Source organism: Brassica rapa, chromosome A09, assembly GCF_000309985.2.
Source record: "Brassica rapa cultivar Chiifu-401-42 chromosome A09, CAAS_Brap_v3.01, whole genome shotgun sequence".
NCBI lineage: Eukaryota > Viridiplantae > Streptophyta > Magnoliopsida > Brassicales > Brassicaceae > Brassica > Brassica rapa.
Window position 1 is genome coordinate 21,309,158 of NC_024803.2, and position 18,410 is coordinate 21,327,567.

Here is an 18,410-nt window from a genome sequence, read left to right on the forward strand (position 1 = left end):
GGAGGGATGTAATCCATCTCCTACATTCACCACCGGCTCCTCCGACATCTGTTACCCCCGATGGAGCGCCTGCCGCAAATGCTCCTTCTGGCCCGACCGAATCTACTCCTGCTAACGACAATAACGCGGCTGGACTCTCCGCCGGATCTTTTACGGGATTTGTATTCGTCGCTACTTTGATACTGTAGTTTGGTGTTTTAAATCGGTTTAAGGATTTTTTTGTTCATCTTCGGTCGTTTTGTATTTTTGTTTATTATTGAGAATTCGATATTTTAGTTTGTTATTCCATCAACTTATGTTTTAATAGTTTGTTTAGAAATAAATTTGTGTTATCGTTTGATTATTGCACCTTGATTTGAATTATTATAGTGATGTGCCGTGGTTATACCGAATTCGAAATTGTTGGATTTAAGTTTAATTGAATATGATTTGTGATTTACACTGTTGAAAAAGGTATTTAGTAGTGGTGAGGTCAGCAACGTGTGCGTGTCCAGAGACACCTGTCGTCGTATCTAAGAACGGTGGATTTGTTGTTTATCGGTAGTGGAATGAACAGCTTGTTGATCTCTGTCTATTTTTAACTTAACTCTTTTAGTTTCATTATAAAATGAAATTGGATAACTTATTTAGAGAATATGAAACTACAAAGAAACGAAGATAAGTTGCATTTTAAATTGGAACTGGAAAAAAAAAAGAGTAGAGTAGCTATCATGTGGAGACAACTGTTGGAATTATAAAAAAAATGTAGGATTCTATTTGCTCAGCCATGTGGGCTATGGCTTCTACGTAGTATATAAACCAATTTGGCAAAGAGGAGCGGTAATAACATGTTTTTATAAGTGAAATAAAAGGATAAAAAGCAGAATGAAGTGCGTTTCCTATAGAAGGTAGACAAAAATACGATTGTTGGTTAAAAAGGAAGAAGGTAGACAAAAATACCATCATTTTCAGTTATAGCAATCGAGAGAATACTGTATTCCTTTTATGCTTGTCTTTGGTCCAAAACGAACGAAAGTGTTAAAAGATTAAGAAGAAAAGGCAAAACAAAGTAAATATTCGCATATGATTTAAAAAAAAAAAAAAGCTGGAGAACATTGAATCCAATAGCTGCAAATAATATTCGCATATGATATTAAAAAAAGTGAAGACTAGTACTCAAAAGTTATACTATAAAATTATAAATAAATTACCAAACTAAATAGTAGAGTTAGATCTGGTACGTAAAGTAATGAATTCACCTCCGGTGCATAAGGTTCCAATTCTGGTTTAGAAATTTTTAGTAAGGCAATGAATACTTGTTTGACATGGAAGTAAAATTGGAACCTATAAAACTACGTCACTGGGTCAAAAATAATTAGATAGTATTAATATTTGTCTACAGAAAAATGTGAGACCTCCGGCAAAAGATATTGAAGATACTAGTCAAAGCAAGTTTGTAGCTTTTCTTGGTAAAAATAATAAACACAACACAAGATATAGATTTTGAGCAGTTACAAAAAAAAAGATATAGATTTTGAGAAAGAATTAAAATGTAGTAACGAATTTTATTATTTTGAATTGAGAAAAATGGAATCATAAACTGCGAGTACCAATTTGTTACCAAAAAAAAAAAAAAAAAAGTATATATGATAATATGTTCAATTTATATCCAGCGTATATGACGGTGCAAAATCATACCTCTTTTAAAAAAATAAAATTCAAAACTTCATGCACAATCTATTTGTTTTGTGCAAAAAACTATTATCGCCATTTAGATACGTTAGTTACTTACGGTCCGACGTTTGTTTGTTGCTGTACCGTTAAATTTATTATTAAAGGTTTTCTACATATGAATATCTAATATTTAATTTAGGATTTTGTTTTGTTATCTATTATTTATAAATCATAGTAAGACTATTAATTACTTAATGGAGAATTGCCACTAATACCACTTTCCTAATACCACATTTCAACTTTACACTTTTCAATTTTACCATTAAAATTTTAATAGACAAAGTACCATTATACCCCTGAATAATTAAACCTAAATTACTCTCTTTCTCCCTTAATTCCAAATCTGAGAGTTTCCAGATTGATTTCGAATTCGACGGTGATCAAATCCGACGATCCTGACGAGTTCTCCGGACGGTGCTGGCGAGTTCTCTAATGGATTTGACGGTGCTAACGAATTCTCCGACGAAGCTGAAAAACTCTACAAGCTTAGGCGAACAAGACGATCTCTCACTTTCTCCTCCATTGAAAAATAATGACAGTGGCGACGAGCGTTGATTCGCTTCTGGAGAAGCTCAAACAGGAGGAGCTTTACCTTCCACCAAGTAATTGAGAGTCCTTACATTCTCAGAGCTGCCAATTTCCTCTTCCAACTCGTGCTTCTCCTCTGTCTTCTTCCTTTGTCTCTGTAAGTTCACCATTTACACTTTTCATGTTTGTATGCGTGGAAACATGAGCTTTGCATTTCGCTTGAGTGGCTAGAATCGGAAACTTAATAGGGAATGATTTGGGGAAAAAGAAGTATCAATTTTATTGATTTGAGTTTAGTACTCGATGTACTGTATTGAGTTACGACGAAATCATTATCTTAGGGAAGATTACAATGTGATGTTCTCAGATTTCTATTCTTAGTAATTAATTACAGAACAATGGAATATCTTTAGTGCTTAGATGAAATGAAAGAAGTATATTGAGACTACTTCTACTTTTGGCCACATTCTCTGACAATTTTGTTGCTTTTTAATAGGAATTAAGCTTGGTTAGGTTGGCGTTGAATGCTCTGCAAGGTGTTCTTCTCTTATTAGCATACAGAAGCTCTCTTATGGATTATGCTCTGAGCCAGCTGATAGGACAACCCACCAAAGTTTGAGCTTGTGGCATCAGTTATCAAGCACTGACGCCTTGGGACAGATTCTTTGAAACATAGGCTGTTTTGGTTCTTTGGTCTTTCTTCTCCATAACTTCGTAGATCCATTTCATGAACTTTAAGTTAGAAGTTGAGGGACAAGGGGGAGCTGTAAAGTAGGTAAAAATGAAGAGCCAATAACAAGAGCCAGTATACTCTTGTTAATCAGGCTTTTGCTATTGCTGTGAAAAAGGTCCTAGAAGGCTATATATCTGGTCTGGCTACATTATGTGCATCTGCAGAACTGAGGCGTTCATCTAACATTGTGGTTTTGTAAACCCTTTATAAATTTTTATAAACCATTATAAATTCAGAAACCCCAAGTGTCTCTCAATGCTCAATCATCTCAATGCTCAATTATACCTTTTTATAAGGCCTTATAAAAGAAACTGTAAAAGAATGATGTTCTTTAATAAGTAAAGAAATGGTGGAAAGTTGGTTAATTTGGTTATTTATAAACTCTTATAAATAGATTTATAAACCTTGTAAATTAATTTATGAACACTTATAAATAAATGTAAAAACTCTTATAAATAGCTTATAAGTTCTTGTAAATAGTTTTATAAACCCTTTTTAATAGTTTTATAAATATTTATATATGTTTTAAAAACTTTATAGATGGTTGATACAAGGTTTTATAAGCTCTTTTAAATTTTATAAGTATTTTTATAAACGTAACCCGCTTGAGGTATTTATTACAATTTTTATATTTATAAGGCCTTATAAAAGAAACCGTAAAATAATATATATATATATATATTTAGCCTTATGTTTTTATGTTTTCAGAGGGAAAAACAATTTTCAAAAAGATTGGAGTTGCAGAAAGAGAGAGAAGACACATGTTTTTATATGTAATATATATGTTCTTGACACATATAAGAGAAACAAGACACATGTCTTTCTATAATATATATGTGTAACACGTGTTATTATAAGTGATTGTAAGCTGTAAATCATTTGTACTTTACATTTACTCTAGTTTCTTTTTTAAGAAAATTAGTAACGAGCATCTTCATGTATTTATATCACCGATTTTACTTTTAAAACTTTTTAAACTTATAATAGCTTTATGAATATTTTACTTCTAAATGTAAAGATTTATAAAATCTTATAAAATATTTATAAACTCTTGAAAAAGATTTATTTTCTCTTACAAATTGTGCGATGAAGATTATTAAACTCTTATAATATTTTTATAAACCCTTATATACAGATTTATAAGCCTCTATAAAATGTTATAAGACTTCATAAAATAATTACCTTTTGATATTCTACAAATTCTTATAAATGATTTATAATTACCTTATGTTTTTATGTTTTCAGAGGGAAATACAATTTTCAAGAAGATTGGAGTTGCAGAAAGAGAGAGAAGACACGTGTTTTTATATGTTCTTGACACATATAAGAGAAACAAGACACATGTCTTTCTGTAATATATATGTGTAACACGTGTTCTTATAAGTGATTGTAAGCTGTAAATCATTTGCACTTTACATTTACTCTAGTTTCTTTTTTAAGAAATTAGTAACGAGCATCTCCGTGTATTTACATCACCGATTTTACTTTTTAAACTTTTTAAACTTATAATAGCTTTATGAATATTTTACTTCTAAATGTAAAGATTTATAAAATCTTATAAAAGATTTATAAACTCTTGAAAAAGATTTATTTTCTCTTACAAATTGTGCGATGAAGATTATTAAACTCTTATAATATTTTTATAAAACCTTATATACAGATTTATAAACCTCTATAAAATGTTATAAGACTTCATAAAATAATTACCTTTTGATATTCTACAAATTCTTATAAATGATTTATAGACCCTTATAAAAAGTTTCTATATATTCATATAAAAAGTTTCTATATATTCATATAAATGATTTAAGACTTTATAAATGAAATTACCTTTCTAAATATTTATAAATGATTTTATAAAACCTTATAAATATTTGGTATATTCTTATAAGTGATTTTATAAAGGTTTATAAATCATTTATAGGAATATATAAAACTATTGATAAAGGCTTATAAATGATTTCTGAATTTTCATAAATGATTTATAAACATTTATAAATTATTTATTATCTTTATAAAGTCTTATAAGGATTTTATTATAATGATATAATTTGATATGGTTTCTCTGCCTCTTCTTTATAAAACAATTATATTATTTTTCAGATTTTCTTAGCAAACAGAGGTACATCATTAACATCATCCACAATCAACTAAAGGATATATATATATAGACTCGGTACGATTCAATCATGATTCATGAGCAAATCTACACTCAAGAACAATTCAACATCCATAAATATTTTATAATTCACCACAAAACAGTTAAGTCAGAGAGAAAGAGAAGCATAAGATTCTCACTGCAGGAGGCATGCCGAGCAGGACGATGGACGTAAAGCAAGCAAATCTTCTTGCTGGAGAAGTTTCTTGCCCCCCCCCCCCATAACACCGTCGTTTTGCTCCTCTCCACGTCTTCCGCCACAACCACGAAGATCGTCTGATCCACATCTAAAGCCGCCTCCAGAGACTTCTCCAACACTCCCCATTTTTCTTGGAGACACTCGCTCTTATTCTTAGCTAAGAACTATACAGCAAACTCAATATCTCCACGAACCTCTACTGCATCATCTTGCTGTTTTCCACCACATGAGGAATATATATAAACTATTGATAAAGGTTTATAAATGATTTCTAAATCTTCATAAATCATTCATAAACATTTATTAATTATTTATAATCCTTATAAACTGATTTTATAAACTCTTATAAATGAATTATACTTTAATAATATATTTAAAAAACCTTATAGACTGATTTTATAAAGTCTTATTAATTGTTTTATAAACCATTATAAATAATCTTTTATTTATTATAAATAATTTACAAACATTTATATTAGAATTATAGACACTTATAATAGCTTTATGAATATTTTACTTCTAAATGTTTGTAAAGATTTATAAACTCTTGAAAAAGATTTATTAACTCTTATAAATTGTGCTATGAAGATTATTAAACTCTTATAATATTTTTACAAACCCTTATATACAGATTCATAAACTTTTATAAATATATATTTTTAAAACCTTAAAAATGATTTATAAGTTCTTATAAATAGTTTTATAAACCCTTATAAGAGGTTTCTAACATGCAAGATAATATAGATTAGTTAGAGCCCAAGCTGCAGCAAGACTACCTTCCTTTCCCTTGTATCAGAACTTTGCAATTGATCAACCTTCTCGGTGAGAAGATAAGGGACAGTTTCATCCATCCTAGGACCAACAGAGCCTCTCCCATGTTTGTTCTTGTCATTTACAAAGAGACTCAGAAGATGAAGAAAGCTAAAGGTAACAGAAGCTATAGCAAATAGACATATATACTGTGATTGGAGAAAAGACTCAATTCTCATCATCTCCTAAACCTTCATCATCATCATCCAAGTACAATCTTTTTTCCAATGATGATTGATGAGTGATCTTTCTCTCCTCATTAATGGAGCTACATTTCTTATCCAAACTCCTTTTCGAGAAACTACTACTCCGCTTCATTTGGCTACTGCTGCTGCTGCTTTCCTCTCTTGATTTTCTTTTGAGCCTTTCGTTTTCTTGCTCCTGAGCCTTCCACATCTCATTGGTTTCTACCGCTCTGTTTGTTGTATTATGGTCAAGAAACATGCAAGAGATTAGAGTAAATAATTAACATATTGAGCTACATTGAGTACTAGACAGACACGTAAGTCACAACATTGAACTGTTAAGAAACGCAAAACCCAAAACAAAACTTTCAGATTCTGCCAACTTTCTTATTGTGAATCGACCATTCACCAACAATTAAAATAATCCTCTTCCAAAAACATACAACTATTGTTTCAACGAACAAAAGAATATCACACACTATAGCAATGCAAAGGCTTATCCTTTTCAATCTTAACTTTTGTAAAACGAAAATAAGTAAAGGGTGGAAAGAAAAGCATTACATTGTTGAACACCAAGGACAGTTGCTGTGAGAAACCTCGAGTTAGGTCGATGCCTTACATTAGGCTTCTCAAGATAAGCTCGGACACCATCTTTTTCAGCTTGTCTCCTCAACTCTGCTGCTTCTCTCAACAGAACCGAAGCTATTCGATTTTCAGTTTCCAGATCCATCAGCAGAAGCAGGCTGTTAAAGTAACCAAACACTCAAAATCTGATATAGAAAGCCTGAAAATTTTCTGCCATGACACTTGTGGAAAAGCTATGGTCTTTGTATGTGAGAGAGAGAGCAAGTAAAAAAGTAAATGGAACAAAATCAACAACTGAGAAACAGAGGTTTCGCAATCAAGGAATCAGAGGAGATTAGTTCGCTAAAGGGAACAGATTCTGCAATTTAAGACAAAAGAAGAAACAAAAAAAAATCTCAATGCTTGTTCAATAAGATTTAAGAGAAAACAAGAGTCAATGATGCAAATGGTGATTACCATTGTACATCGAAGCAAATGTGTGCTGGCAGGGTTGTGGCTCTCATATAAGCTTGAACACAGCTTCTCGGGAACTGAACATATCAATTACATTACAAAATAACTTAGATTTACAAAGGGTTATAAAGGGTCTTAAGTTGTCAAAAACTCAATGTTTTCACAATCAAAACTGTTTATCTTAGATCGACCTGTACAGATTAGAAGTCTAAAGCAACCTTGTTTGATTTTTCGACTAGAGTAACCACAAAATTGAAATTTCGCAAAATTAATCGACACAAACAAAAAAAAAAGGAGAAATTAGATGCATACCAGTTGGGAATCTTGTACAGAAGTACGAGTCGACAGTGTGAACCGCAGAGAACCGGTGGAATGAGAGAGTGATGATGGATCTCTGGTGAATCGGAGGCAGAGAGGAAGAAAAAAAAATCACGAGAGAGAGATGGTGGATCTCCGGTGAATCGGAGGCAGAGAGGAAGAAAAAAGATTGCGAGAGAGAGAGGAAGAAAAAAGGATCGCGAGGGAGAAATAAGGTTAGGGCTAGTATGGTCTTTTGGTCATTAATAAAATATGCATTTATAAAAATGTCTTCATACTAGTGGTATACTTGAAATGTGGTACCAAAGAAACTGTAGAAGTAAAATTCCCCCTTACTTAATATGCCATATTTGATTATCTACATCTTATATCTTTTCTATTAAAAAAAAAGTCATAACTTCTCATTCATGTATGATTTTTAAAAAAATGGACTTATCTACTAGAGTTGGTTACATTACATTTTCAATCATTAGTAATCTTGATATTAAATAAAAGACATTATTAAAAAAATATTTTCAAGACATATAAATCTATAACTCACGAGAGTTTCTGGTTTTGTTTTTTTTTTTTTTGCGCTTAGATATAACTCTCTATAACTCAGTAGAGTTTGTGGTTTTCATGTAAAATTTGACATTCACAGACGTCTTCCCAGATTATTTGTTTAATCATTGTGTTTTTGTAGCGTTGTGTTTGCAGACAATATTTACTAAAGATTATTTGATTGTAAGCTCTGAACATATGTTAATAATTTACTCAACACATTGATTAGTATGGGAAATTTTTACTCTCTAAGACACATTATGTCTTTCTAATTACACATAAGACACTTGTTGCTGGAGACACACTTTCTCTATGTGTATTGTCTTAGATGCCCTCGTCTACACTTTCCAAAATTATTTTATTTTTGAATTTCCAAAAGTCCGTAAATTAATTTACAATCTCAGATCTACTTTTTCATTTACTTCCCCAATTCTCTAACTTTAATTTCACCAAACTCTCTCTTTCTTTTTCATTAATTGTTGAAGACCACGATTAAGCTTTTATCCTTGTCGCATGTCTGATTTTGTTATTTCTCTTCACCTCTTCTGTCTTTCTACATTTTTTTTTTCATTTTCATCTACTTTTCATCGAGACCCTTTTCATCTCTGTTTCGTATCATGAAAACATAAAAGGCGCAAAAATATTGTTTGATTTTAATTTTTCACTTTGTTGTTATTTTTCTTTTTTCTCTGTAAATCGCGAACCATGGCCAAATCAAAGTCGAAGAAGAAAAAGAAGTTTGTTAGTCAACCAACTTCAAATGAGCTCGTCTTCGGAGATTTTTATTTCGTCTACCTTAACTCTTTTCTCCTTTCAAGAGTTGTAGATCTATAGATCTGTAATAATAGTGACAAAGAGTGAGTTTTTAATCATTTTCCTTGTCATTTTTTTGCTTATACTTGATAACGTCTCTCTAAATTTCTTGAAAGTTTGTAACTTTGAAGAACATTTGGAAAGAGTAGCACAATATAGTTCAAAAAACTTAACAGAATGTTTGGAGGGACAAAGAGAACATAATCCAAGACACATTTGAATGGGAAATACTTTGTGACTATAAAAGATGTAAGAGTCTGCTACTGATTTGGAAAAAGAAGCTTTGAATATTTGTATGATTTGTCTACAAACAATCTTGTCCACAAAATTTTGTACATAAAATTTGTAAGACTTTAAGATTTTTGTCCACAAAATTTTGTCTATAAAATATTGTACACTAAATGTCTCTGTCATATCAGTGGATGTTTTAAATTTGTCCATCAAAAATGTATCTACAAAATACCAAAAAACTATCGATAAAACATATGTCCACAACTATTTCAAATGTGTCCATGAGAAATGTATCCACAAATTTTGTGTCCACAAATATCAAAATACTCCGTATGAAATTGAAATTTGATTTTAAAAAATATTAAAATACATATATACATATGGATATCAAAATATAAAGAAAAAAATTAATGATTTATTTTATGTGATTATATATTTATTTATATAGTATAATATAAAATGTTGACACATATAACATATTGGGGAATTTAAAAAGTTACTTTTGATACATATTCGCTCTCTTTTATTTTTTGTACGTGTTTTCATTTCTTTTTAGATATCAATCGTGCTTTCTATTTCTTTTTAGATAAAATATACACTCTTTTTTTATAAGTGAAAAGTTCTGGTCCCCACTAACTAAATAGAATCAAAAAAACAAAAAGAAATGAGTTTTTTACTTCCCTTAACCAAACGTGAAGGGATACTGCTGTAAAACCACATGGGATGGAAGAGGACAATGTATCTCTCCAGTGGAAAGTGCCTTATCATGATAAAAAAGAGAAAAATGTGTCTGAGAAGGTAACTCACTCTTAGTGTGGAGAAGTTGAAGTTGGTCTATTGTTAACGTCCATTTATGCTTTTGAAGTCAATGAAAGCAGAAGACAATATTAAAATAATTGTCGCTTGATACAATTACGTTCATTTAGTTGTCTTACCATTTACTAAAGATTATTGGATTGTAAGCTCTGAAACTATGTTAATAATTTACTGAAGAAATTGATGCATTTGGAGAAGATGAAGTTGGTCCATTGTTAACGTCTATAAAAAAATTAGAATATCTACATTTAGTTGCAACTAAAGATAAATTCATATTCTGTTATAACTAATCAAAGCAATATCTACTTTTAAATAATATATAGTTTTCGTGAGTGTACTAACATATATGATATTCTAAGCATTTATTTTAAAACTTGGAGATCAAGCTCACATATTTATTGTTGTCGTGACCTTCTCAATTTGTTTCCTATATTTTCGAAACATAATCACGTAAAATCTTTTTATTTTCCATAACAACCTAAACAATATCATCGATTTAATATACTTGATACCAGATTTACAATGAATATATCAATATCTACAATATAGGTAACTATAACAACTGATTCTTAATATTCTATATTTTGTATATAATTAATTACAAATCCCACAGAATATACTTCGTAAAATACCCTAAAAATAACTACCCATCTATAAATATTGATCGCAAGATTCATAATATCAACCATCATCAAAAACTCGAACCCCTAAAGCCATGCCTACTAATAAAAATGTTTCTTTGCTTAAAAACATCAAGCCATTCAAGCAAGGGTGGCGCATTGAAGTGAAGTTGGTTCATTCGTGGAGACAGAGAACCAACTATGGAGGAGATACTCTTGAGTTGATCTTCGCTGATGAGACTGTGAGATGATATGTGCTTATTTGTTTTTTAGTAATCGTATGCATCTATGTACTAAGTTGTGTGATCTTATGATAATTGAATTTAAAGAATACTTGACCATTAAACTTTAAAAAAAAAAATAACTTGACCCATATGTATACTATTTAACTCTTTACAATCTTAACTTTTAAAATTATATAATTTATTTTAAAAAATATAATGAAATGTTAAATTAAATTCTTTATAAAATTTATACATGAAGCTTAAGGTTTAGTTTTTGTTAAGTTTCTTATTTTGTGAAATGTTTTATTATATTTGGAGATAATAATGTTTTAATATTTTCCAAATTCCATTTCTATTTTTTTTAATAATGAAATACTAATCCAACAAACAAAAAAACATATAAGAACAAACAAACACATGTGAAATTTGAAACAATTTGATGGAGACAAGTATACTCAAATGTAAATCTACTCGATAATATATGTAGGTAAAAATTTAATTTTAAAACTTTTTAAATTTGTGAAATATTACAATATTTTCGAGGTAACAATAAAAAATATTTACCAATATTTATATAAAATACGAGTTAAATAATGAAATAACAATCCAAAAAACATAATAAAAAAAACCTAATTTATGTGAAAGTTTGAAACAATCTATTCAATAAAAAACATATATGGTAAAATCATTATGTTTTAAAAGTGATAAACACACCTTATATATATTATAATATATATCAATTTAGAATTGTAAATAAAATCAAACCAATCGAGCAACTACCTTGCATACCACTTCATTTATTGCTTAAAACCTATTAATCTAGCTTTATTTCGAAGACTATAAATCTTCTGTGTAATCCTAAAGTCTATGTGGATTTGATCCCTAAGTACTACATATGAACTTCTTATTTGAGAGAGTAATTAACTCCTTATGGTAATTTGAGTGATATCAATTGCGTTTGATCCATTCAAGTGATTCAGGATGTTACTAGATCAGCTCAATGCATTACTGGTATAAGTCTCTTGTGATCAAGTCCTTGTATCGATGTATTGGTGAATGAATGTTGAATTTGAGTTTAAAAAAAAAGACAGAGCTTCTCGCTGAACATCAAAAGCTTACACCATTTATGCAAGTCTTACCCCATAGCAGCCGTCTATTGAATGAAAGTTTGTCCTTTTTATTTTTTTACTTGATTTTGATTAGGATCTGCGTATACAAGAATATTTAGTCTTATATCTTCTAAGGGTTTTAAGGTATTCAGAGGAAGAAGATGAGGGCAACCTCGAAACTAAAATTGTTCATTAATCTAGAAAAATATTGTCACGCTCTGTCCACCAACGGTTAATAGGTCTTCCACGTTCGCTTACTCAGCCCGATCCCGTCCGACCGGCGATGTGTTAATTTTTCGAAAGTTTGAAAGTCTTGTTTGCTAACCTTGCAATCACCACATGATTTTACTCCGTGTTTTGGCATCACTCACACAATATCACGAATCACTTTCCATTGGGTCACTGATCCTTTCATTACTCAAGTTTAAACATGCTTAACTCTAGAATTCTAAAAGGTTGTGTGATGGAGAATGTAAGTGCATTTTGGTGACATAGGTAACCAAACCAATTCTTCTAAAACATTCTATATACCATAAACTGAGATGTTACAATTCATCCCCTCTCTAAGAATGCACCGTCTCCGTTGCGCCCCAGGATCGTTACCCATCTTAGTTTGAGAGTTTGGTTCGGGTTCGGTTCGGATAACCCATTTAAATTTTTTTAAAAATTTTAAAGCCATTATATACTTTAAATTTCTCAAAATTCAAAACATTATAATATGTTACATATAAATTTGAATAATTTATGGCGTATGCCAAAATACCTAAACTTAACATATAAATTAGATTGATTTGAATTTTTTGATAGAGAATCAATAGATATTTCAAGTATTTATGGTGTTTTAAATATTGTTTAGACATTTACTTTTGAATATTTGTATATATTTTCAAGTATTTTGGAGAACGTCAAAATATGTTATATATTTTGAGTATTTTTATATATATTAAATGTGAAAATAATAAATATATTTAGATATTTAAATCTATTTCGAATATATTCGGGTACCCGAAATACTTCAGGTTGGGTCTGGTTCAGTTCCGGTTCTCTAGATACTTAAAATTTTGAACCCGTTCGAATATTTAACCAATTTCATTTGGGGTTCGGTACTACTTTTGGATCAAATTTTGTTCGGTCCTTCAGATTCGGATTTTCTGTCCAGCCCTAGCTAATCTACCTCAAAAGGGGTTTTTTTGAATTAATCATTCAGTTTGAGTCTTCAGATTCAAGTTTTTTGTCCAGCCCTAGTTATTCAATACTATTAAATATTTCATCATATACCTCAAAAGGGGATGCTACAAATTGGTTCTTTTATGTTTGAAGTTATGTAAAAACTACATTTTTAGCACCTGAAGTAGTAATGTGCTTATTCGGTTCATAAACCTCCTATTTTTGTTTGCACTTACTCAACAGACTGACAATGTAAGTGGGTCTTTTTGGGAACCAAATAAATACATTCAACATAGTAACAAATGCAAAACTTTCAATCAAAACCAAAAGACAAATAAGAAGAACATTGTGTTAACTTAGCAAAGCAAGTTCTCAGAGCCACATGGGTTTTTTTTCTTGAAAGTCGCTAGTAGTTTTCAGTTCTAACTAGATCGTTCTTGTACTTCATACTTCTCCACCACTCACTCAAGGTTGGTACTTGTAATGTATCCGCTCCTCTTGTTTATCAAAAGTTGAAAGCTTTCTCTTCAATTCCGATACCCAACCACCACTTATCCTGCAAGACAGACTAATTTATATAATCCTGATCTGATCAATTCAGAGCTTAGAGTTGATGATATCAACAACGCTTTTCTCACCTTCTCAGTTTTCTGGAGCTGGAGTTTCGTCCGCTTCAGTCATTATCTCAGACTCAGATGGTTCCTCTTCATCAGATGGCTGCAACCCTTCTTTTGCTTGCAACTTCACAAACTGTTTGCTACGAGCTAATCGGATTGGCCTTCCCATGAAATCCTGCATTATCCCACATTCAATTCCATTCTAAATAATTACACGATTAGAAACAAGCCATTAACTTTTCAGTTCTACAATGTTGGGATTATGGCCATATTCTTTTAAAGTGTCTGCTAACATCCTTTATATTTGTCTCAGTGATGCATAAAGTGTCTAAAGACTAGAAATATCGGGGGCTTCGGACCATTGATTGTCCCTAAGCTCAAACCAACACTTTCTTGGACTTTGGAATCGCCAAACTGATAAGCTAATTATAATGGTTTAAAAGCAAACAGATGCGTTATGAATTGGAGTAGCTCAAATGTGTAGAGTAGTAGATAGGAATTACCTTTCCTTGGAACTCAAGGAGCGCTGCATCGGCCATTTTCTTGGTTTTGAAAGAGACAAACCCGTAACCACTGGACCTCCTAGGATTTTCATGGAATATAACTTCAGTGGACACAACGTTGCCAGTGTCAGCATCAAAGAACTCCTTAAGATGCTTGGCCCTTGCTTCAAATGCCAAGTTCGCAACAAACAAATTGAACGTAGGCACCGGCGTAGGCTTCTCACGAGGAGCATAAGTTTTCTTCTTTTTGGCCTTTGCATAGGCCACCTTCAAACGACGACCCTCATATTCCTATAAAAAAAACAACACGACCAAATTAGAGAACTATATCAATGATAATGTCCCAAATCTAAGAGAATGCTACTTACATAGGACTCGAGAGCCTGAAGAGCTGACGCAGCTTCTTCAGGAGAAGCCATTTCAATGAAAACCAAACCTCGATTCCTTTCCTTCTTGTGCATAGACATCTACACAATCCAAAAGGAATAACAATTCAATAAATAATGATTTGAAGGTTTGGAAGAGAAGAAGGAACTGAGAAAGAGAGACCTCAACGTCGACGACATTGCCGAATTTCTCGAACAGCGACCTTATGTCTTCGGGTGTAGAGGTCCAAGGAACGTTTTGAGCAATCAATCTGGTTTTGGAAATCTCTTCTGAAGAAGAAGAAGGCTCGAGGATTGGCTCCTGGGTAGTGGCGGAGAAGTAAGAGGTAAGATTCCTGGGTTTTGCTAGATGGAGACGAGGAGTAGACCATGATATTGTGAGAGAGAGATTTGTGAGCGAAACTCCGGGATTTGGGGTTTTTTGTTCAGATTTGTGACCTACATATTGGAGGGAAATGGGAGGGAGACGAAGAAGAGCCATTGGAGCTTCGAGAGAGTTTTGGATAAGAAAGGTACTATGCAACTGGGTTTTACTTTTATTTTGGGTTTGAGCTTTAACGACGTCGTTTGAATGTACTAACTGTTGTTTTTCAAACGATTTCCTTTGGAGAGCCATTATCGAGTCATTACCTCTGGTGGCCCCAAATGTGACAATCCAATCTCTATTAGACACTTTAATAAACAGAAAAAATAATAATTTTTCTTTAATTCGAAAAATACAGAAATGCCATAAAACCCTAAGAATAGTTGAAGTATTTACAAGTTGTACCAAGGTATAACCCATCCGCCCCGACCCGACCCGTTTGAATGGGCAAATCAATTGAACCGAATCGTCTAACCGTGTAACCATACTAACCAATCGAACCAATCCCTCAAAACCAAACCAAAGCTGTCGGTTATAGCAAACTCTCTCAATGTATTTCGAGATCCAATTTGTCGAAATTTTAAAACTCATTTCTCTCCTCTTTTTCTTTCTTTTCTCACGAGAAGAACCCTAGTTTCCAAAATCGAGCTTGATTCGGTGAGAGTCGAGATAGAATCCGGTGAAATCTTCCGATTGCGATGGTGGTCGAAACGCGACGGGGTAAGAGGAAGGAGAATCCAACGGAGGAAGAAGCTCCGAGAGTGAAGTTTGCAAAGACGGGCTCCAGAGAAAATGTGGAGAAGACAACGACGGAGGAGAGTGAAACGAGGGCGGTCGAGGTTGTTGAATCGACGGCAAAGACGACGGATGTCTCGATAGAGAAGACGAAGACGACGGATGTCTCGATGGAGAAGACGAGAAAGGACTCGACTGAGAATACGGCGGAGATGACGGAGCCGTTTAATGTGGTTGCAGATGCTGCTCCGACGACACTGAACAAAGGTCCTGGAGATGAAGAGAATGAGGAAACCGCTTCTGTAGATGAAGAGAATGTGGAAACCGCTTCTGGAGATGAAGAGAATGAGGAAACCGCTTCTGGAGATGAAGTGAATGAGAAAACCGCTTCTGGAGATGAAGTGAATGAGGGTTCTGAAGAAGTACAAGAAAAACCAGATGGAGAGAAGGAGAGTTCTAACGAGGACCATGAATATTATGAAGAAGAACCTTCAGATGGAGAGAACGAAGTGAATGCACGTTCGGAAGAAGAACAAGCAAATGGAGAAGGAATAAAGGAAGCAAACGAGAATGGGAATCCACCTGAACCTCAGGTAACATATGATTAGGGAGAGGTAGTAAATCGAGTGGGTTAATGTTAGTAATACTAGGAGAACTATTGGAAAAACTGCCAGTTTTGGTATTACTTTGGTATGCGTTAGTATAACTTTAGTATAACTTGAGTATAACTTTAGTATAACTTGGATATAACTTGCAGGATTTGGATGGAAATGAGGCACCCGAGGCAATCAAACCAACCATAATGTTCTTTAAGCCATCTGAGTAAAAAAAAAAAAGCCAGGGACGAGGTGCATGATAGCTAGTGCGATTAAGACGCTAAGCAATCTGAAACCGAAGCTGTCTAACGCGGAGTGGAACTGGTTCACGGAGCATCCTCAATTCAGACACATTTTCCACATGAAAAGCGAGAACAACCACAGGGTTCAGGGTATGTGGATGTTGTTGATGCGTACTGCCGGTTGCGAGAGGCGGAGAGAAGTGTGGTTCATTGTGAATGGCGTTGCCATCCGTTATGGGCTGTGGGAACACTGTTTGATATCTGGGCTATTCTGCTACAACTATCCTCTCGGCTACAAAAAGCTTGGTGGGACGAAGTTCATTGATCGACATTTCAAGAAAGGAGAACTTAGAAGGTTGGAGGATGTTAAGAAGAAGCTCGTCAACATGGGACCCCACAAAGACAGACTGAAGATGGCGGTTCTATTCTTCTTAGCTTATGTTGTTTGCGCGCAAACGAAGGTTGGACACAAGGCTAATCATGTGTTGGAGGTGTTCCAGAGAGCAGTGGATGATCTTGACTTGTGTAAGTCATTTCCATGGGGGAGATTCTCTTATGATTACATGCTGAAGGATATCTGTCACACAATGAAGCATTTTGGAGGGGTGGTGAAAGAGAATATATTATGGCCGCTTCCGGGTTTCTGTGTTCCATTAGAGGTATGCAAAATCTCATTAATGACTTGATTGCTATTGTTATTTACTGATGGTATTTTATAAATGTTGTGTTTAACAGCTTCTTGCATTCGAGACAATTCCTAAGCTAGGATTGGCATTCAGAGAACCTATTGAAGAAGCTGATGTCAACTGCCCGAGGATGTGCAAGTCCTCATTCAAACGAAATGGAATGACATGGGTGTCACTTTTGGCGATAAACAAGGAATTGTCTAACACTACCGTAAGTTTACCGAGACTCAAGTTTACCTATGAACTAAAGTAGAACTAGAGTAATACTGTGGTAGAACTAGAGTAATACTATAGTAGAACTAGAGTAATCTTGTGGTAGGATTAAAGTAAAACTATGGTAGAACTAGGGTAGAACTAGATAGGGACCTATGGTAGAACTAAGGTAGGACTAGATAGGGAACTATGGTAGAACTAAGGTAGGACTAGATATGGAACTATGGTTGAACTAAGGTAGGACTAGGAACGGAACAATGGTCTCACTAAGGTAGGCGTGTGTTGCTAAGATTCAAAATTAATGTTTGTGACAGGATAGCGACAGCATCATCCCCACCAGAACTCCACAAGAAAAAAGGCTCTTGGATGACATTTTGGAAGATGAAGACGATGTTGATGAATCTGATATAGCTGTGGAGAGTTGGGATAAGTGTCTGACTGCACGACGAGGATGTAGCTGCGCGCCAAAAACAGGCAGATGAGCGGTCGATTCAACTGGGAGATGTTATGAAGTTGCCGAAGAGAACGATGAAACTGATGAGGACAGTTGACAAGAAGGTTGACCAATTGGATGGGAGATTGACCCCGCTTGAGGAGTTTGTCAAGGAGGCACAAGCTAAAGCAGCAGAAGAAGAAGCACCAGCACAAGAGAAAGCAAAGAAACATAAACGCAAGAAGAAGTGAAGTAGAGATGCCTCACTTGCTTGGTGTGTTAGAACTTTGTTTTATGTTTTTTATGAAGTAGACAAACGATGTCTTTTGATGTGTTTCTTGTTTGTGATGTTGATTTAGAACTTTTAACAATGTTATAACTATATATGCGATCTTTGTTGTGGATGCTTTTACTTTTATTGTGTAGGTCGAGT

General features: G+C 33.3%; 2 protein-coding genes across 7 annotated transcripts in view; one reads left to right on the plus strand and one right to left on the minus strand.

Annotated features, from left to right (window-relative positions):
* LOC103838830 (33 kDa ribonucleoprotein, chloroplastic) overlaps positions 1-15,230 on the minus strand; it is a 31,912-nt gene extending 16,682 nt beyond the window's left edge. Inside the window, exons 1-5 of one of the 6 annotated variants that reach the window (XM_033280037.1) lie at positions 13,841-13,855; positions 7,677-13,758; positions 7,368-7,441; positions 6,888-7,069; positions 25-6,556 (exon numbers count right to left, since the gene is read on the minus strand). Coding sequence is in view for 1 of the 6 variants with exons in the window: in XM_009115280.3 (XP_009113528.2) it covers positions 13,845-13,994; positions 14,323-14,613; positions 14,691-14,789; positions 14,872-15,189 (858 nt within the window). In the remaining 5 variants the exon portion in view is untranslated. Of the gene's footprint in view, positions 1-24; positions 13,759-13,840; positions 13,995-14,322; positions 14,614-14,690; positions 14,790-14,871 lie in introns of those variants that run through there. The other 5 variants (XM_009115280.3, XM_033280036.1, XM_033280034.1 and 2 more) reach the window with 5 other exon arrangements.
* Positions 15,231-15,770: 540 nt separating this feature from the next.
* LOC103838860 (myelin transcription factor 1-like protein) lies at positions 15,771-16,633 on the plus strand. The gene is made up of 2 exons (XM_009115312.2): positions 15,771-16,400; positions 16,565-16,633. The coding sequence occupies exons 1-2, from the start codon at positions 15,771-15,773 to the stop codon at positions 16,631-16,633; spliced, it is 699 nt and encodes a 232-aa protein (XP_009113560.2).
* Positions 16,634-18,410: the final 1,777 nt, after the last annotated feature.